The sequence below is a fragment of the Mastigoproctus giganteus genome, chromosome 7 (genome assembly GCF_048544385.1).
Source record: "Mastigoproctus giganteus isolate SK-2022 chromosome 7, ASM4854438v1, whole genome shotgun sequence".
Taxonomy (NCBI): Eukaryota; Metazoa; Arthropoda; class Arachnida; order Uropygi; family Thelyphonidae; genus Mastigoproctus; species Mastigoproctus giganteus.
The window spans coordinates 218,826,955-218,848,876 of NC_143581.1; the positions used below are offsets into that span (position 1 = coordinate 218,826,955).

The 21,922-nt window shown below is 34.1% G+C and overlaps 1 protein-coding gene across 1 annotated transcript in view; it reads left to right on the forward strand.

The window, feature by feature from the left end:
- The window catches only part of IntS10 (integrator complex subunit 10), an 86,963-nt gene that overhangs the window by 43,884 nt on the left and 21,157 nt on the right, over nucleotides 1-21,922 (forward strand). Inside the window, exons 9-13 of the mRNA XM_090378570.1 lie at nucleotides 1,973-2,051; nucleotides 4,081-4,156; nucleotides 12,848-12,881; nucleotides 17,475-17,613; nucleotides 19,938-20,020. Of these exons, the coding sequence (XP_090234696.1) occupies nucleotides 1,973-2,051; nucleotides 4,081-4,156; nucleotides 12,848-12,881; nucleotides 17,475-17,613; nucleotides 19,938-20,020 (411 nt within the window). The remainder of the gene's footprint in view (nucleotides 1-1,972; nucleotides 2,052-4,080; nucleotides 4,157-12,847; nucleotides 12,882-17,474; nucleotides 17,614-19,937; nucleotides 20,021-21,922) is intronic.

Sequence of the window (21,922 nt, forward strand, 5' to 3'; positions counted from 1 at the left end):
AGGATTTTCATCACATTTTTAGCCACCTAGCCAACTTTATTTAGCATTAGCATTAGTAGAGGCATACGATGCAAGAAAGCAAGCTTATGCAGCATCAGCCAAAACAAAAAAAAAAAAAAAATCCTCCCATTTCACCCCTCCATTCATTCCAAATGCCTGTCCAGCTCAGCCTTAAATTTATTTAGGCTATCAACTTCCACAACAAAAGATTGAAATCTGTTCCACCAATCAACCACCCGCTGTCTAAAGGCAAATTTCCACACATCTATTCTACAACTGTCTTTTCTCAATTTGAATCTATGCCCCCTCAGGTTCTTAATCTGAGGAAGAATCCCATCAGCATTCAGCTTGTGCTCAACCCATTCAAGGCCTTATACCTCAATCAGATCGCCTCGCAGGTGCCTACTCTCTAGTCGCTGAAATTTGCAAAACTTAAGCCTTTCTTGGTAAGAGCACCCCTTTGTTCCCCTCATCAATCTTGCTGCTCTTCTTTGTACTCATTCTAGCAACTCTATATCATTCCTAAAATGTACTCTAGGTGTGTCCTGACCATTGCCTTGTACAGTGGGATAATCATCTCCTTGTCCCTCCTAGCAAAATTCCTGTATATCATTTTTTAGGTTATGCATGCAAAAGATGTTTTATAGTCTTAATGTTATGATTATATATTAATTTTTGTATATTAACATGTTTCCTTTACTTAATTAATATATTGAGCTAAAAAATTAGAAACCTTCATTCACCATTTTAAGGTTACGTTTTGCTTGAATGACAGCTATATATGTTGTGGCAGATTCCATTAGGTGTCTGAGGGAATCTAGCTCCAGATTTGACCTTTCATCAGAATATTTGTTAGCTGCTATAATGTGGTTGTTAGAGAACTGCAAAGCTGAAATGCACTTTCCAGCATATCCCAGACATTAATTTCAAATCTGGAGTATTAGGCCAGGGTAGATGCTGGAAACCTTGGGAATGTTCTCCTAACCTTTGATACAATTTTTGCACAGTGGATAGTTGCATTTCTTTTGAATGAATCCATCACAATCTTGGTAAAAATGAAACATTGCAGGGTGAAGTTGGTCCAGCACAGAAAGGTGTTCATTGGAGGTAACATGGCCTTCTAATGGTACAAGTGGATCCAATCTGTACTAACAGAACATATCCCATACCATGATACTCCCTCCAGCTGCTTGAGTAGTAGATGTGAGACAGCCTGGATGTATGCTTCCCAAGGTTTATTACACACTTTCACCCTGTCATTGGTGCAAAAAAAGTATAAACAGAGATTTGTCAGACCAAATGATCTTTTTCCACTGTTCCATAATGCAGTCTTGGTGTTGATATCACCACTCCGGTCAAATCTTTTAGTTTTTTACAGAAAAAGTGGCTTGCATAAGGCGCATGACTACCAGATCCCAGAATTTTCAATTGCTGCCATATAATTCAGTTAGAGATGGGTCTTTCTTTGCCTAAATTGAATTTTTTAGTTAACCTTCTATTGTGATTTACAATTTGCTTTAAATTCATGCGATCTTGTTCTTGGAGTGCCAACTTTCTGCCACATTTCTTCCTTTTAGAGTTGCATTCTACTCTAGCCTTCCACTCATTGTTATTTTAGAGATGGTTGCTTTCGACACATCAGTGATTTACTTTGTTTTCTCAATTGTGACTCTTACTAAGCATGCTCCAACAATACTACATTTCTGAAAATTGGAAAGGTTACCTGTCTTTCTCATGATTAGATCAATCAAGAAGCTCCTGGAAACATATTATTTATCTGATACCAAGGAATTGGCAATCATACCATGTGACAACTTACAGTATGAATGTAAGTTGATTTTTATCTGTTGATGCCAGTTGTAAAAAGTTTATGATTTTATGGCAAATGAGTGTAGAATTTTCATAACATAGTAATTCTTAATAATTGATATAAATTTAATTTTAAATTAATTCAACTCTTTTAAACCTATAGGTTTTCTTTTGTGCCACAGTGCTATTCTTGCGATGTCTGTATCAATTTGGAAAACTCTTAAATCCTGATTGGTTTACAGGTAATATCACACATTTTCAGTTTTTAATATATATATATATATATAATACTTATGAAGTCACTCGTATTCATTTAGAATGAAAAATAAAATGTGTGTTTGTGTTATTAGCTTACTATTTTTGGCAGACTGAAGAGAAATTCAGTTTTTTGTATACCTTCACATCCAAGTTTTGTAGAAACTACTACAATCTCAGCACAAAGTATGACAAGATTTTTCTGTCTTCATGTTAGGCTACAATGAGACTGATAAGTGTTTAAATAAATTCTGTGCCCCCTCCCCTCCCTGTTATACCACATTTCATACCATTGATTTTGTTAACAAGTTTATGAAATTTTATATGTGGAACTCTGAATATGGAGTTGAGAGATTTCACATGTTTGGGAACACAACAGTCCTAAAGTCATTGTGTTCCATCCCATATAAGCCTTTCTTTTCTGTAAAATCAAATATAAACAACATTAATTGTTATATATTGTGTAGTTGTATACAATCTCCCAACTGGAGAGGTTTTTTTCTCCCCCCAATGAGAGAGGGGGGAAACACCTACTGCATTGTAGTTTAATCATCTGTCAGTGCTTGGATGAGCTGTTTCCTGTTCAGGTGAATTGGAAAAAGTGGATCTATGTCATTACTATCATGTATACAAAGTATAATGCCACACACTTCTTTTGTTGGATGTGTACAAAATGAACCGTGTGTATATATTTCATTGGTTCATTTCCTTTCTGGCTAACATGAAAGATAGTTATTACAAATTTAATAACTGTACCTTGATGGTTGTATTATATTAAAAAGCTTTAGAAGCATTTTTAGATGTTTGTTAGAACAATTAGTTGTATTAAGAAGAAGTTTTAGAATAGACAAGTCAAACTGACAGGCCATATGTGGCCCTCTGGTGTTTGTTATATGCTCCCTTCCAGATGTCAACTTTCATTAACATGGTTAAAGTTATCGATAATGATTATTGGTGATATTTAAAGATATATTGACGATATGCTGTTTAAATAAAATTCATAACTTATAGAACCATTATTAATATGTATAGTCATAGGAACTCACATTTTTGAACAAGGGAAAATACATGAAAATATTTAATATATTCCTCTTAGCAAAAGCATATTATAGCTTTGTTGCCCTTGAGCTGTAAAGCCCATAAACAAACAAACAAACCTCTTAGTAATGTTACAAGCTCACCAAGAACCATCTGTGTGGCTCACTTCCTCCCACCCAAAAACTGTTTGCAGCCCATGAGCACTTCTGATTTTGACACCTTGACTTCAAAAGCACTTTTAATTTTCTGTTGAATGTCTATTAAAAATAAGTTTACATAAAATATGTGTATGAAAGGCAAAATATGCAAGAATTACAAATGAATTGGTCATTTCAAAAACATCATATCACATTTTTTACCAAAATCAAGTTATTGGAATTTTGGAGTGTTATAAAAGTATTTCAAAAGTAGTGAAAAACCCAGCATTAATCTCATCATCAAATATAATATAAGAAACAGACTGTTTAATCCTAGGCATGGCAAAAACAACCTAAATCATTGACCTTCATGGTTTTTGCAGACAAAATTCACATGCAAAGTTTGTCTTAGAATTACTGTATTATTATATATAGATATAAGGTAATTCCCATTTTTCCAAAGTATTAATATTTGTGTATTTAGTATTTGAGTATTTTTTATAATGCAGTTTCTCTGCCCTTCATCTCAAATGCTTATATCAAGATTTTACTTTCATTTCAATCTAAATAATCTTATTCAGCTTAAGTAAATATTTTCAGAATTGTATAATAAATAGTTTTAAATATTGATTCATTCTGTGTAAAAAAATTCAGCCAACTGCAATGGTTGCATTTTGAATTATAGTTCATAAATTATACTGTTTGTAATAATGGATGGTATCAATTTATGTCAAAGATTTAGCCTTGATTTTTTAGGTAATATGAATATGATTGTAATATGACATAATACAAATTTTCATTCTCTAATTTTCATTCATAATTTTATTATTTATATATTCAGGAAGTGGATCAGGAGAACTTCATTATGTTTTAATTGAAGGGATATTTTCACGTTTTCCTCAGGAGGATATGGCTGAGTAAGTACTTTTGTTCATCAAATTATTAAATTTTGTTCTAACAGTAGTGGTAGTAGGCATTAAAAAAAGCCCACGCTGCTTTTCTGTACAGAGTTTATTGCCCTGCTATATTGTAGATAACATTGCTATAATGGATATGGAATACAATTTATTAATAAACATACAAGGGTTGGTCCATAAGTAATGCCTCTTTGGCTATAAAAGTATGAAGACAACAGATACAAAGTTGAAAATTATATCATTAAACAAACACTGGGAAGCTTGTAAACAAAACTATCCACTTTGTTTAGTAGTACATTTTTTTCCATTCATTTCCAACTCACATACACACTGTGGTAAAAGTATGGACCCTGCTATTGAAGTTAATTACCTTATGTATGGCGCACTATGGCCATAGTTGCCGATGCGCCCAATAAATCCCGAAACAAACAAACAAACAAACAAGCTATTGAAGCCAGCTTGTCACTGTCTTTCTCAGTTCCTCATCACTCAAAAACAATCATGAAGATATCTCTTCATATGTTCAAATAGAAAAAAGTCAGGAGTGAAGTGCGTGGGCTATATGTAGGATGAGGCAAAGTCTCCGTCCTAGTTCTGCTGATTTCATCTTAGTCATATGGGTAGTGTGTGGCTTGACATTATCATGGTGTAATGTGATTTGGTGTCCTTTTAGAGCCTTCCTTGTTTTTTATAGCCCTGTTAAGTTTATGAAGTGCTTGTCAGAATCTGTTCTTGTTTATAGTGTGGCCTCTCTCTAAAAAGTCAACCAATATTGGGCCTTTTTTGTCCCAAAACAATGACTGATATTTTGTGGTGATCTGGCAATTCGAGGAGGCTTTTTCTTCACTGGAAATGATGTATATGTCCATTCCATAGACTGTTTAGAATGTGGGTCAAAATGGCAGATACAGGTTTCATAACCTGTTATCAGGTATTTAAAAAATTTCCCTGAACATTTTTGCACTCCTGCAACAGGTCTTGGCAGATCTCTTGCCTGGAGAATTTTATTTCTCTTGTTAAGAGTTTGGATATCCATTTGAAATATATTTTCCTATAATTTAGTATGTCTAAAATGATTTAATACACTTCTCTTTGAACATCCTGGTGCTTGCATCATTGTTCATGTCATTATTGTCCTGTCTTTGGAATCATTTCATCCAAAATCTCAGTAGTTTCTTCGATGCACCTAGAATTTGGTGCATGGAAGACTCATTATTGGCTGGTCATAAATGTCAGTGATGTGCAAACTTCTTTAAAATGTGCAAACCACCTATGAACATTGCTTATATATATATTAGTAGTGTTTTGTTGGTATATTTTCCTCAATTTTTCATGAATCCGAGTGGCTGAATTTTCGCCTGACTTGAAAAAACTCTGTCACTGACTGTTAGCAGAAATGGGTATCAGTTGGACTGCTTATAACTTGTAATAGACAGAAACTTTTATTTTAGTATGCTTAATATCTATATTAGCAATATGTAAAACTTCATGATGCTAACTCAGATGCAAAAAATTTTGTTGTCCACGAAGAGGCATTACTTAATAGACTGATCATTGTACATTTATCTCTTTATTAGATGTTTAGAATAAAAATGGAAAGAGAAAGTGTTAAATGAAAATAGTGACATAGCATTAAAGTTTTTAGGAAAGTAGATGGCAATGGTTGATATTTTTCTGTAAAATTCCCAGTGATTAGATTATATGGCAGGGTTCCCCCAAACTCCCTTGTTGGGAGCTTGTAAAACAAATATACTTAATTATAATAAAACAAAAGAATAAAAAATTAAACAAACAGAAACTTCTTTTTATTATGAACTTTTTTTCAAGCAGTTGGTAGTCTGGCTTGATCTCTTTTCAATTACACGTACTATATCTTCAGGTATCCTTTTTATCTACACTATTCAAAATTTTGCTAGGTCAGCACTTGAAAAAAAAAAAAAAATCTTTATATACTGTACTTTCTTCCTCTTCTTAATTGTTTTATTTATTTTTTAATATTCCTTTTCAGATTTTTATATTCTTGCTTTTAACCTAATTTTTAGCATTAACATTTGCAATTAATAGCTTATTTAATGAATTACCCGCTATTTTCTCACTACTTTTACTGAACTTGTCTACTGAATCTACTTTCAGTAGACAAGAGTTCGTTGTAAATTATGCATTATGGTAAATTATTAATATCTGTTCTATGTAAAGCATTATGTTTAATTGTAGTTATAATTTGAAACTATTATATTGTGTATAATACCCTGCCATTTGAGAGGCGCCTCCGTAGCCAGGTGGGAGGAGCTGCAGTGCATAGCACATGCTTCTTGATTAGACTGGGGTTCGAGCCCGTCACCACCAAATATGGAGGATGCGGAAAGGTCAGGAAATGCCCACCGCATATTCCCGGAGCAATATGGCCTTAGTTGCTAATGCTCCTAAAAACCAAAAATAACAATAATAACTGCCATTTGAGTATCAACTTTGTTTCCTAATTTCCAATGAATTTGTATTTATTCTTCTGTTTAAATATTTACTGTTAAATCGTTAAAATATTTCTGTTAATCTTATATGTTTTTATTTTGTTAGTACCTTTGGTCCAGGCCATTAGGGGTGCAGGATCAATTTTGCTGGCTCCCACTGGTATGGCACTTCCTCCAGTGGGTGCAGGATCATTTCCCTCACTGGGCAGATCGTATTAATTGGGGTTCGGCTCCTCATGCCAGGGATGGGCACTAGGTAGCAGCCCTCCTGGTGGCTAGGAGGCCAAACAACACTAGAACATAACTAGCACAATCCACACAAACAACACTCATTCACATATTGGCCTATTCTAGAGAGTCTGTATCTTCACAGTGAATGCAGCAGAATTGAACTGCTGTTCCTGGTGGCACCTTTATAAGTAACTTACATTTTATATTCTATATTCTAACTGATCAGTAGTCACACAAGGGTCATTTTGCCTCCACTTTTATATATTTTTTTATTTTGCTCTGACTTCACTGGAAAACCACTCTGTTCACTCTGAGGAAACTGAGTGAACTTTCCAAGGTTTATCCAGTAGTTTACCAAAAATTTGTTTATCCAGTAGTTTACCAAAAATTTATGTATCTATTGATTAGGCAGAAATGTGATACAAAGTTGCCAATATTTTCTACACGAGTTCACATTACCTCTAATGATTTAAATAAAACATATAAAATTACTGAAAATTTCCAAAATTATAAGTAAAGCATTAACAACATTAAACTAATGTTGCACATAAGCAGAAATGTATACTTTACATTTCTGTATAATAATAATAATAATAATAATGAAAAAAAAACAAAAAAAACTGCATTTTAAAGTAACAATATGGATATCACATTAACTGCATCACATAAAATGTGTGCTTAAATAAGAAGTAAACATTCTCAAAGTACCTTTGTCCTCTGCTTTTGTATGTGTGTGTGAGTGTTATGGAGATTCGATTCACTAGTGGTTTCAAGGTTATACCAGTATCCACATGAGATGGATGTTAAACTGTGATTCAGTATGATTCCGAAATGACACTATGTTCTTAAATAATCAGCAACACTGATGGTTTTATTAGAAATGCTTGCTATAGCATGCACATTTTCATATAACAGTTAGGATAGGTTTTGTAAAAGCTATAAATTGTCAATATTAATACTTATCCCATTTTCAGACTTATTTTTTATCAATATATATTTATCTATGATTGTTAAAAACCTATTAAAACTCGAATGCTCTTAATATAAAAATTATGAAATAACATATACATGAGCAATATTGTTTTGTTTTCAGTGGCAAATTTTTTCAATCAGATGGGGGTGGGAATTATTATTATTATTATTATTATTAGCCATATGGTACAAGGAAGCCTGAGGCTTATGCTGCACCAGGCAAAAAAAAAAAAAAAATTTCTGAATTTACCCAATCTGAATCTTGTATTAAGATTCAGATTGGGAAAAAAAAAATTTCTGAATCTTGTATTAAGTTGGTTTTTTAAAAAAAATGAATGTAAGATCGCTTCCTAGCTTGCTTCCCTCCACCTCCAAATAAATATAATTTCTCATCAGCTCATTCAATATTCTTCATTGTCTGGACCCATGATAGGAACAATTTTCACTAAAACTTAAAACTTCCATTTTTATTTCAATATTTATTGCTTTCAGATTTTTGAAACACTTATTTATTTATTTTTTTTTTTGCACTCATTATTTACAGTATGGGTAGGAAGAATATGTATATACAGGCAACTCTCGGTTTATGAACGTTCGATTTACAAACATTTTCTATAACGGATGTCATAATTCATTCAAAATTTCTTAGTCTCCAATAGATAAGAGCTCCTTATAAAACAAAATGCAAATATATAGTGAACATAATTGTAAGATTTAAATAAATAAACATTTAAAAATGTATTTATTACAATAATTATCAGAAAATTATTATACGATAGCTATACTGAACTGTTCTTGGTTAATAAAACTAATCTAGCCAGTAAAAAAACGTTGGTTTACACGCCACACTGCATAGAATGTACTCTGATGAAGATATTGATGAGTAAAAGTTGAATATATATGTATGTGCAGTACACATATTATGTTAGTACTCATTTTCTTTATTTCTATTTTGTAACTCGTTATATTTTTAATTAAAATTAACAAGTATGATATCTTGTTTTTTTATTCTTTTCTTATTTTATTTTACATTACATATCGTATACGATAAACCATAATGCATACATACATTATAATAAAACATATTGTATAGACCATTCGATGTTTAGTACATGGTTTTAATGTTTTAAAATGGCTGCTAACATATATATGATACTGTAAGATCTGAAAATCTTACAAAAATAAAATATTTTTTTTGACTTCTGAAGTTAGTTTTCCTTTTTGGATTCTTGCCGTTGGGAGAAATGGTAATAGCGTCAGTTTCAATAAACAAGAATTATCCAGTAAGGATTGTAAAAATTAAAAGGTAGGAGGAACGAAAAACAGAAAAATTAGCTTTACATCCGTTAAAACAGAAAACTGACGGAAAATACTATGGCAAGCCCAGCGGGAGGTTCGGCGCAACAAACAACTTAAAGTTTATGAGGGGTCACACACCGGAAACGCATTCGGCAAAACGCACACACAAGCCTCTAAAAATAGACGCGATAGTCTCCAGTGACACATTTGTGGTTTGTCTGAAGTGCTTTTGAGACAAGCTGTGATGACACAGGAGGAGTTGTTTTGATACATTCGGCCTACATGAAAGAGCTCAACGGATGTCAACAGGTAGGAAATAAAAAAGGAGAGGGGTATTGTGAATCACGTGCTACAGGGCTGGCTGACCTGCCAACGAATTAAAGAAGAAATATGGAAAAAAGATAGAGGGGATTGGTAGAAACCACTGTAGGAAGGCGTGACAAACTCGGAAGAAAAATTGTGGATGGAGACGGACAAAAAAAGAGTGGGTCAGTGTCAGTGAGTGGGGCAGTAAGATGAGAGTTGGAGAAGAAAAGAAAGGAATGAGTTTCTTTTAGATAGAGTAGCCGGTGGAGAAAAGTGGCTAAGTTTTAATGTGTAGTCAGTATGAGGGGTAGATAAGCTTTAAGTGAACAGTTAAGTTGTTGATCTAATAAGTTAGTGAGAGAGGCAGTCGAGTAAGTGGAAAGATGAAGTTGAGGTGCAGAAGTCGGTCAGACAGTCAGTCAAAAGTAGACTGAGTTTCGAAGTGAGAGATGAACACGTGCCATAGAAAAGAGGGAAAAAATTTTCAAGATCCTTAAAGTAGATGAGAAGGAGTCAACTCCATTATGAAGGAACGAGATTGCCTGATATTCTGAGAGCAAGTACGCTGGAGCTGATGAAAACCGAAGCCGGACAAAAAGAGTACAGCCATTCTGATCAGATGAAATTAATGCGTCCTTAAAGAAATAAAAAGGTACCCAGGAAGGAATCCAGTATCTTATGTCGAACTCCCCCAGTGATTGTGAGATGCGACCCAGATAGAAAAGATCCCCGACTCGCTTAGAGAAGGATGTACCGTGAAGTCTGCCAAGTTATGTAAGTAAGTGATTAGTTTGCTTAAGTACTCTCACCATCTCACCGAATATAGACACCCGATAACCAATTTATCAGAACTTTTGATTGAACACATATGTATAAGTAGTACTATATTGTAATGAATAAGTTAGTGAATGTTATGAACTGAAGGACATTACCCAGGGCAAGTCAATATATATATAAATAAATTTTGGAAGGGAATAGATATAAAATTTTTGAAGTGATTGATACTTGTTAATATTTGGTAAAAAAAAAAGTGAATGACTAAGTATGAATTTTGGAAGGGGATAGACGGATGTCAGTAACCCCCGAATGTGCAAGTAGTTAATTGTAGAAATTTGATAGTAATAATTACCTAGATTAGAGAAGGTTGTAGGCTATAATCTGTTAGAAAACAGAGTAATGATTTATATTGAAATTAAGAGTATCGGAGCTTTATCAATTTGGAGTAGGAATTGTTTTGTAATGAAAGGAGAATGTTAATAGATTCTTTTGAAAGTCAATTGAACTCAGGAGTAAGGAAGTAGAAACATTTTGTTAGTTTAAAAGAGGGGATAGTTGATTATGATTTATGTAAAGGAAATAGCCCTCCTTGAGTTTACTCAATAGGCAAAATACCCTGCTCATATACATTCTGTTATAAGAAGATGAAATTAAATCTATTTGGTCATGAGTTTAATAAAATTCTTTTGTTTGATGTATCTATGTAAAAATGTCCAATAAACTGATTTTTTTATACAACATTTGTGTGTCTCTTTGTTGTTCTCAGTAAAAGCCTATCCAAAGGGAATTAAACACATCAAGGAGATTTCCCCTAGAACTTGGAATTTTCTGTAAAGTAATAGTCAGATTTGCAAGTGGGGATAAATATACTAAAGGGGATATATACGAATATATAAATGTAAAATATATACACAAAAAAATCAAAATCCCCCCCCCCCACAATACATATTGTAAAAGCTCAGGAATGCAAGATACACATAAAGAACAAAATATATAATGAACGTCTTGGAATGGAACTCGTTCGTAAACTGAGAGTTGCTTGCCTGTATAGAAACTATATATAAATTTGTATATACAGCATATACACTGAGTTGTTTTTGCATTATCAACGTTGGTTGCTAATGCAAAAACAACTCAGTATATATGCTTGGACTTGGTTGTGACTCTGGTGAAGGCTCAAAATTTGGAACATCTGATATAACATTATAGTTTGCACATGTGACGATCAATTTTTGAAGTGTTTGCTAGGAAGAATGGGCCACCATTGAGGTCTTTCTTACTTCAAATGTGGAATGGTTGTGTGAACAAGATGTGCAGTTGTCAGTATCTTGACAATAGACAATGTGGTTAAGTGCTCCTATTCTGTGGTGTCATGAGTCTACTGTGCTCAACAGCAGTCAAACAACCAGCCAAAGGTCACACATGGGACAGCCACATGTGGTTGCCATCTGTGGTGAGTATCATATATCTTGTCTCATAACACAGCAGCAACACATCCCAGTGGCCTAGCTAATCACCCAGTACAGTGTAGGAATAGCAAGACCAATCCACATGGACTCTGAACTGGCATTAGCTCGTATAGATTATGGCAGTTGATGGCCATCACGGGTACCCATGCTCACTGTAAGACACAAGAAACTGCACCTGGCATGGGCATGTCAGCACCAACATGTGGAAATCTATCACTGGTATGATTAATCCTGTTACCAACTTGATCATGTTGATGGGTATATCTACATATGGAGAAGATAAAGCAATGACACCTGGATGCACTGCTGGTGTTTGGCAAGCTGGAGGTAGTGATGTAATAGTTTGGGGACTGTTTTCGTCATATGCCCTCCTGTGTCCTCTGATCACTCTTAATCAATGGCTCGATGAGAACGCCTACCTTTCTATCATCATTGACCAAGTATACCCCTCATGATGACAGTGTATTCAGACAATTCTGGCATCTATCAACAAGACAGTGTGCCATGCCACAATGCCTGTGCATTGCTAATTGGTTTCAGGACATGACAATAAATTCTTTGTTCTCCCATGGCTGTCCAACTCACCCCAATTGAGCCTGTTTGGGAGCTACTGGAAAAGGACATTTGATGTTACAGTCATCCATTTTACAATGTGCTGGCATTACTGGACACATTCTACAACACATGCCCACAGGACATTCTTTAACACCTTGTGGAATCCATGCCAAGATGTGAGTAGGCTGTATTATGGGTAAAAGGTATTCCTACAAGGTATTAAGTAAGTGTTGCTAATGCTCAGTGTGTAACAAATGAAAATATGCAACATGTGCTCATGGACAACCATAAACTGAAATGATACTAGTGAGTAAGTGTGTAACTTGGTGGCAGGTGGGTTTCCTGCATGTAACCTCAAAGTTTTCGTGTGTGTAATATTGGACAAGGTGTCAATTAAATATGTGCATAACTTAAAATCTGCATTTAAAAATGACATGTTATATCAGGATGAGCTCTAACGTGTACTCAGAGATTTTTAGTTGCTCTGTGCGATTGATGTTTCTCTTGGCTGATTTATTCTCTTACCCAGTATTTAATGTTAGCTGAATACAGATTGATGGATTTAATGTTGTTTCTGCATGCAGAACTTTAATTAGTTATATATTATTTTACAGGTCAAAGCATAAGAAACGGAAGCTTGATGCTGATGTAGGTAAATTTTAATCAATATCTACCAATGTAGCTGATTATTTTGTGATTTTATTCTTGTATTATTATACTTTAGTAATTTTTTAGACATTGTAAAGTTAGAGTTCTGTGTCACCCTACTTAAAAAAACAAAAATAATAAGTGTTATATGATTCACATGCACTGACAGGACACCCAGAAACTGAAATTATGGGTGTCCTGAAATTTTATGCATTATGACAGGTTTCTGATTTCTTTTGACCTACCTTATTCATCTGTTATTGTTGGTTATTACAGACATTCCCTCCTTTATCTCATGAATTCCTAAGAAGTGATCATGTATAGGTTGAAATATTTATTTTTCATACAGCAAAATATTCTATGAAATAAAATACAAGGTCTTCAGGATGAAGCAGTATCACCACTTAGTTGAAAAGATGATAATGCAGGCCATGTTAAAATAAGGTTACAAGTAATAAAAAAAAAAAAAGAAAAGAAAACAGTACAGTCAGTTCTGCTATAAGGTGCATTTTCGCAACACGAATTTGCTCCAATGTGACTGATATATTTGGGAACAATGTGAGTATAACATGATTTTCGAATTGGCTCATGCGCTATTTCATCTGCAAGTAACACTAGGTTGGTGCACTTTGCCACAGATGCCGATGTGCCTAATAAATCCCCAAAAAAACAACAGTGACACTAGGTGAATACAAAATCCAGCACCAAGCTGAATGTAACAACCTGCGCAGCAATACATACAAGTTTATGAAGCTTAAGAAATGTCAAACATCAAATGTGTGAGCACTATATTTCCCATTTACTGTGACGCACTATGGCCATAGTTGCTGATGGGTCTAATAAAATCCCCAAACAAAAACAATCCCATTTACTGTAGTTGTATTGGTTGGAGACACACTGTTGTCATTCGCTGTATTCACAAGATAACATGTGATATTGTAAGCAGTAGCTCACATTTTTCTGCTTGAGCAGAGAAGCACATTTCTGAAGATCACTGCCATAAAACAATTTGTAGTTCCTGGTTTATTGGGCTTTTCAGTTAGTGCAATCTAATTATAAATGGGTAGTAAACATTTGTGAAAATACCGATAACTGGAATTCTGTGGGTTGTTACGTTATTATGGTGAAACCTGTTTCCTCTTCCATGAAATCTTCAATCATATAAAAAACATCAATAAATTTTCAGAATCTTCTCTTCATTCCTATTTTTTAAGTTTTGTAAACTTGTCTCATTTGTGCATCCCATGTTTGTCATTATTGATTGCTTATCTTTTTTACTGTTTTAAATTTTACAATAAAAAAAAAAAAAAAGAAAATGTCAGTGGACAGAAGATCAATCAAACTTCATATCTTGCCAAGGTAAAGTGCTATAGATATACTGTAATAGTTATTTACTGGAAATTTAAGATGTTTAAACCTGTTAGAAATTTTATTGGGTTTCTAACTTTTTTTTTTAGTGTTTTACTTATCAGACTGAACATTTTTTTTGGGTACTCTGCCCCTATGCCTATTTTTACTATAAGCCCTGTTGTGTTTAATGCGCGAAATACCATAACACGGAGATTTTTAGGAACACGTACTGCATTATAGCAGAACAGACTGTACACCTAAAGACAGCCGACTGGGCTAGCCAGGTAAGTAAAGTGCCTGCCTGGCAACCCAAAGGTTGCGGGTTTGATTCCCGCCTCGGGCTTGGATCACAGTAAAATGCAAAAACTTTGGGAGGTGCATTATGGCCATAGAAGCTGATGCACCAACAACTAACAAGGAAAAAAAAAAAAAAAAAAAACACCTAAAGAAAGCATATACATAATATTGTTTGTTTTTGGAAATGGAATGAAATTAGAATGGGGTTTAAAAGTTGGCTATAGGTATCCACATTTGGTATCTACAATCTTTCAGAAATTAGTTTTTTTTTTTAACTGAATTTAGTACTTCAGCCATAATTCTTGCAGTTTTGTCTGTCTGAATGAACCAAATAATTGACTGTTTCAATGTTTTCACCAGTCCTATTGGCTACAGACATCTTCTTGACCTTCTTTAAAACTTTGGTGTATGTGTAAAACCCTTTCTCTAGGAAGGAGGAATGCTTTATCTCCATATACACTGATGTTCAAAGAAAGTGCATCACCTAGGAATTTCACATTTCTAACCCTTTTTCGCAATGGTATGTTACATTAATGACTAGCATTACAGATAGAAATATAAACAAAAGATATTTATTAATAGTTAAGGCAAAGCTAAGTAATATTTGACAGGTGTTCTCAAAATATTCCAAAATGAGCATTTGCAACCTTTATACAACAGTTTTGGTAAACACAACAATTATGGCTGAAATGTTATCAGAAGCCCTCAGTTTGCTTCAGTTTTTCATTTTAAGTGGAAAAACAAAATGAAAAGTTCACCAAGTGCAAACTAATATTTAGTTGAAGTGCCTCTGGCCCTAATGACAGCAGGACACCGTCGAGGCATTGACAAGATCAATTTTTGTGGTTCCAAACAGGAATTATGGCTTCCTGAAGTTCACGAAGGGTCTTTGGTTTCTTTCTGGCAACTGCAGATTCCACACGATGACAACAGTTCTCTATAGGATTCAGGTCCTGGCTGTTTCCTGGCCAGCTAACAGTTGTAATGGACCATTCTTCCAACCATTTTTTCACTTGTAACAAATGTAAACACATTACTGTTGAACCTCTAATGCAAAAACGAAGCTAAATTAACTATAGCAGTGCTTACTTACTTACACTTTTAGCCCAATGACAAGGTGCAGAGTCATCCTGAAAGATGCAGTTACTTGGCAGGTTGAAATGGTCTCTAATGGTTGGCAGCAATTTGCCTTCCAGTATAGCCAGGTATCCATTGGCATTTATGGAACTTTTTATAAACTGCAGGTGACCTACTCTGCAATACGAAATGTACCCCCATATCATTTGGCTGGTAGAGAATTTCACTGTAGACACCATACAATTTTGATGGTATTCTTCACCATGTCTATGGCGAATCGTTTGTCTCCCATCAGAGCCATGCAGGTTGAATTTTTTCTCATCCAAGAAAATAACTGACTTCTACTGCTCTGGGGTCCATTTGACATGCTCCTTACACCAAATTAATCAGGCCTCTTTCATTTTTTGTGTTAGGAGGGGCTTCGTCTTAGGACAATAGGCTACAAGTCCATTTTTGAAGAGGCATCTTCTGACTGTTACTGCACTTGCTAGCACTCCTGTATGTTCTTCCCATTCTCTTTTTCAGCTCAAACGAAGAAGCTTTACGGTTTTTAAGGCATAAGCACTTCAAAACACAGTCCTTGGTTTGGCATAGAGACTTATTTGCGTCCGATTCCTTATTTTTTTCCTATCAGCAGAACCAGTATTATTGAGTTGGGAAAGAAATCTACTCACTGTCGACTGATTACAAGACACTCTATAAGCAATATGACGGGAAGAACATCCTTCCTCACATAAAGCAACAATAGCACTCTTTCTTCGTGGTGTCAACTGCACATAACTCGCCATCCTGACACAAGCAAATAATGACTGCAACTCTTGCAGAGCGTGCTTATATAGCTGAAAGTAACAGCTGATGCAATATTACATCATTAACTATGCATGTCAATCTTATCTGATGGAATCTGTAAGAAATATTGCCATATACTTACATTATTTGGGACGACAATTACAATTTTAAGGGGTGATGCACTTTCTTTGAACACTAGTGTATATAGTAGTGCAGTAATTGCATAAGGCAGTTAATGGCTATATTTTTACTGTGGGGAGTTCACCACCAAAGTGAATAAACTCAGGGAAAATAAATGTTTTCATAAATTCCTGAAACCATTATCTCAATTAAACTTTCTTATCAAGATCTAATATTTCCTCTTTCTTGAGAATTTTTTTCTTGAAAAATAATTCTTTATAAACATATTTAGTTTCTTTACCCACATAAATTATAATAAAATTAACTAAGTCACATGGAGAAATATGAATTTTCAAGCTGGATGCTGAGAACTGTAGTGTAAGAATTCTGATGGTCCTTACAGTTATTATAGTGATTATAACTACCACTTTACCACACTGAAAAAAAAAAAAAGGTCCAGGTTAGGTTCCCATTGCTTGTGAAAAATATAAATTTTGGAATTGCTGGAATACACTTACCTGGCTTTTATAGAAACAAATAATAAAGTATGGCATTGATTTTAGTGGAAATATTTTGATTTTGCAAAAGTTATAGCAGTATAAATCCAATGTGATGGTTAGTTTAAAAAAAAAAAAAAAAAAAAAAAAAAAAAAAAGGTATTACATCGGTTGCAAGCATATATTTTTTATTCTACATTTCCAGTTGTATATATTATATAATTATACATAGTATAATAAGTTAAGGGAAATCCAAAAAATACTGTTCAGTCATCAAATTTAGTTGTCTATTATGGAGAGAATTTTATTTAGTTACCACTTCTTTTACTTTGAAAATATTTTCACTGTTGTGAATTTTAGTTTACTCATATATATGTCACTTTTCACGTGTATATATAGAATTACATATCCTCTGAAGGCTAAGATAACACTGATATGGATGTTCTTTATTTATGTTTTGCAGGGAAGGGACCACAGTGGAACCCCTCAACTCACTGTTAGTAAGAGTGCTCCACCTGAAATATCAGCTACCCTTGCTCAGTGTTTTTTAACATCTCTAAAGTGCTGGGAGTTGCTTCATAGCCACCCTTCATTGAAAAAAGGTATATTATTTAGATTGTTTTAAATATATAAATTTTTGGATATTTAGTTAATCAGAACGTATCTGTTAAATGTGCTTTTTTGTGTGGTAGCTTGATATTTGAACATTTCTGTACATAGCACTCTACAGTAATTGATCCTTAGCGCATGAGATAGGTGGACCTTGTTTGTCCTAGTATTAAGATAAAGCACATTGCATTGCAACATAACAGCTTTTAGTACCAGCTGCATTTGAAAACGATCAATATAGTTTATAACATTTCCTCGGGTGTCTTGAATATGTGATGCTTCCAACTACCTCCTCTTGATACCATCTATGTATATTGTCTTTTGTTTTCATTATGCAGCTAATTTAATTGTCTTAATTTAATTTTTGGTTGTTTATTTATTGCAAATGGAATAATTGAGCAGGATATCAAAACTGATATTCAGCCCTTTAATGAAACACTCTGCCAAAATACTGGTGTAGTATGTATGCTGGTTGCTTTGCATTCACAGGCTAATTTGCTTGTTGTGTGGCTTGGCTGAAAAGCATGGAATAACTCATAGGGGAACTGTACTACTCCCTCTATTCGATTTCACCAATTATGGCCCTGATTTAAGAGGCCTTTAGCCTATGACAGAACTTGACCCTCTCCAAATGATATCATATACTTGGATTTCAGGAAAGCTTTTGATACTGTTGCACATGAAAGACTGCTGTACAAATTGGAGAGGTATGGCATTAAGGGTAAGTTGCTACAATGGGTAAAGGGATGGTTGAGTGGGAGATGACAGAGAGTGGTAATCAACGGACACTGCTCTTTGTGGACAAATGTTATTAGTGGAGTTCCCCAGGGTTCAATGTTGGGCCCATTGTTGTTTTGTATATTTATCAATGATATTGATGAAGGTATATTAGGTTTAATGTCCAAGTTTGCAGATGATACAAAGGTTGGCAGGGTTGTTAACGACAGTAAAGACAGTATGCTACTCCAACTGGATTTAGATAAGTTGGGCAAATGGGCTGAAAATTGGCAACTGAAGTTTTGCATTGACAAATGCAAAGTACTGCATATGGGTAGCAATAAACAAAGAGAAATGTACCAACTGTGTGGTATTACACTCAGAAGTGGAAAGTGAAAAATTCGTGGGGGGGTAATTGTGCAGTCAAATATGAAGTTCACTGAGCAATATAGAGGGGATGTCAGGGCAGGTCATCGAGTCTTGTCAATGATATATAGGAATTTTGCTAGCAGGGACAGGGAGATGATTATCCCATTATACAAGGCAATGGCCAGGCCACACCTAGAGTACTGTGTACCGGTCTGGAGGCCTCATTTTAGGAAGGATGTAGAGTTGCTAGAACGAGTACAAAGAAGGGCAACAAGATTGGTGATGGGAACAAAGGGGTGCTCTTACCAAGAAGGGCTTAAGTTCTGCAAATTGCAGTGCCTGGAGAGTAGGCACCTGTGAGGTGATCTGATTGAGTGTATAAAGCCTTGAACAGGTTAGCAAGCTGAATGCTGATGGTATTCTTCCTCTTACTCATTAAGAACCTGAGGGGGCCACAGTTTCAAATTGAGGAAAGACAGTTATAGAATAGATGTGAGGAAATTTGTCTTTAGCCAGTTGATTGGTGGAACAGACTTCCATCTTTTGTTGTGGAAGTTGATAGCCTAAATAAATTTAAGGCTGAGCTGGACAGGCATTCGGAATGAATCGAGGGGTGAAATGGGAGGGGTTTTTTTTGGCTGATGCTGCATAAGCTTGCTTTCTTGCATCGTATGCCTCTACTAATGCTAAATGAGCATCATGATGTATGCTGGTGTGACATATACTGTCACAGAGGACAACTTGTGGTATTAAATGACATTTATTTATCAGTTATGTTTTGTTGGTGGTGCATATTCAAGATTTAGCATTGAATGTTTTAGACCTGTTTCCTCTTCTCCCCATTCTTACTTTATATATATACTTCAGTCTTCACTTAAAAATCATTTTTACTTTTTTACTATTTTCAAAAATGAATAGAAGTTCTTCTCAGGAAACATTAAATTTTGCTATTTTGCTGTGACAGTTTGTGTGCTGCATGAATTCTGTTTTAACTGTACTTGTTCCAAATATCTACCACATCAAAGCTTACAGTAAAATGGAAACAATTTATTACTATAATGAGACTCTTCTTGATTAATGAGTTCAGTTTATTTGTGGCCTTAAGAAACATTTTAAGCATGGTTGGCTGTATATTAATACCTGTTATATAATTTTGTGCTTAACTTTGTTACTTCTCTTTAATTAGCATTAAAAGATATTAAAAGGATTTCCTTTTATCTGGTTTTTATAGAAATGAATCGCTTATCTCTACATATTCACATGGATGAATGGCCGTGGTTCAAAGAATTTTTTATAGCTACACTGATTTATCAGGTATGAAATTTTTTTTAAAAATCATAATAATCAGAATTTTAAATTATTCTGAAATGAAGCTATTCTATTCTATATATTCACATGATCGTTATGTCTAAACATTTTATAACGTTGCAGATGTTATTTGCATTATGCAAAATCAGTAATGTAAACTCTTATATAGTTTAATATTTTTCTTTCCTATGTAATAAAACCTTTGTTATCTGATTCAAATTCAAGCCTGATTTTTATCAGGTTTATGATTTTATTCTAAAATTATTTTTAAACATGTAGCTAGTTCACGTTTAGCATTGTAGCTGATTTTAAAGGGTAAATTTACATATGTATATGCTTCCCAAATTTTTTTTCTTGTGTAATCTAAATTGCATCATCACATGCAAAACAGGAGAAATAAGTTATGGTTTACAAGTGTAGTTCATATTTTAAAATATGAACTACACTTGTGAATAGTGTAGTTCATATTTTAAAATGAACTACACTATATTTACAAGTATATTTTCAGGTACCAATAAGTTATGAAAGTGTAAAACTACACTTTCATAACTTAATGGTACCTGAAGTTCATATTTTAAGAGGGAAAGAAAGTAGAGAGATTTATCCAACTTTCAGAGGAAGTTAATCATTGGTGTGTGATTATTTGGTACAATGATTTTATAGACCACTAAAGTTATAGGGGTGACCAGGGCTATTATCCTAAAGCAGGCATGACAAACACATGGCCCTCCAACAAAAAAGGCTGTGGCCAGCAGAGATTTCTTGAAAATCTTTGTTTAATTAAAAGAAATGGGGAAAAAAAAAATACTAATCATTTATTTTTATTTTCACATAATTTATTTTGAATTTTACATTTAAGCAATTTTCAATGCAGTGCTCGAAAAAGAGAGAAAAGATAGGACATAATGTTTCATTTTTAAGCCTCCGCCTGTGGAGTACTATAGGCCGTAAAGTGTTTGCTCCGTTGTATATTCGTGAATTATATTTTTAACTGTGTGCAGTTAATTTTGTGTTTTATTTGTATTAAATTAAAAAGACGCATAATAATAAACATTATGTCAACCTCTACCAGTATGAGTAAGAAAAGAACAATCGAAAAAGAATGCTGTAACTTCCAAGAGAAATGGGAGCTAGACTATTACTGCATCCAGAAAAAGAGCAAAACAGTATGCTTAATTTGTAGTAAATCTATTTTAGTCTGCAAAGAATACAATATCAGGAGACATTATGATACACATCATAAAGAAATCTATGATAAATACGTTGAGAAACATTGTGAAAGTAAGTTGTTAGAATTGAAATCAATTCTTAAAAAAAAAAAGAGCAAAACTTGTTTACCAAACCTTCTGAGGAAAATACAGCAGCTGTAAAAGCTAGTTACTTGTTATCACATTTAATTGCAAGCAAATCAAAACCTTTTTCAGAAGGAGATTTTATTAGCGAGTGTTTAATTAAAGTAGCAGAAGTGTTGGGTCCAGAGAAAGTAAAAAGCTTCAAAAGTGTAAGCTTAAGTAGAAACACAGTAGCTAATAGGATCGATGAAAAAGCTGAGAATTTAAGAAATAAGCTCAATTCAATGATATCCACATTTGAAGCTTATTCTATTGTAATTGACCAAAGTACAGACATTCGAGATATTGCTCAGCTGGCCATTTTTATTTATGGGTGTGATGTGAACTTGAAAGTAAGTGAAAGTAACTTGAAAGCTTTTAGAAATTATTCCTATGCATGATACAATGCTGATATTTCCTATGCTGATATTTTTGGTGCACTCATGGAAATTTTGAATAAATATAAATTACCATTGAATAAGTTGGTTTGCCTTGCAACTGATGGCACACCTGCCGTGATGGGTATTACTAAGGGTGTCATTGCAAAACTAAAAGAAACATGCAAACAACAAGATAA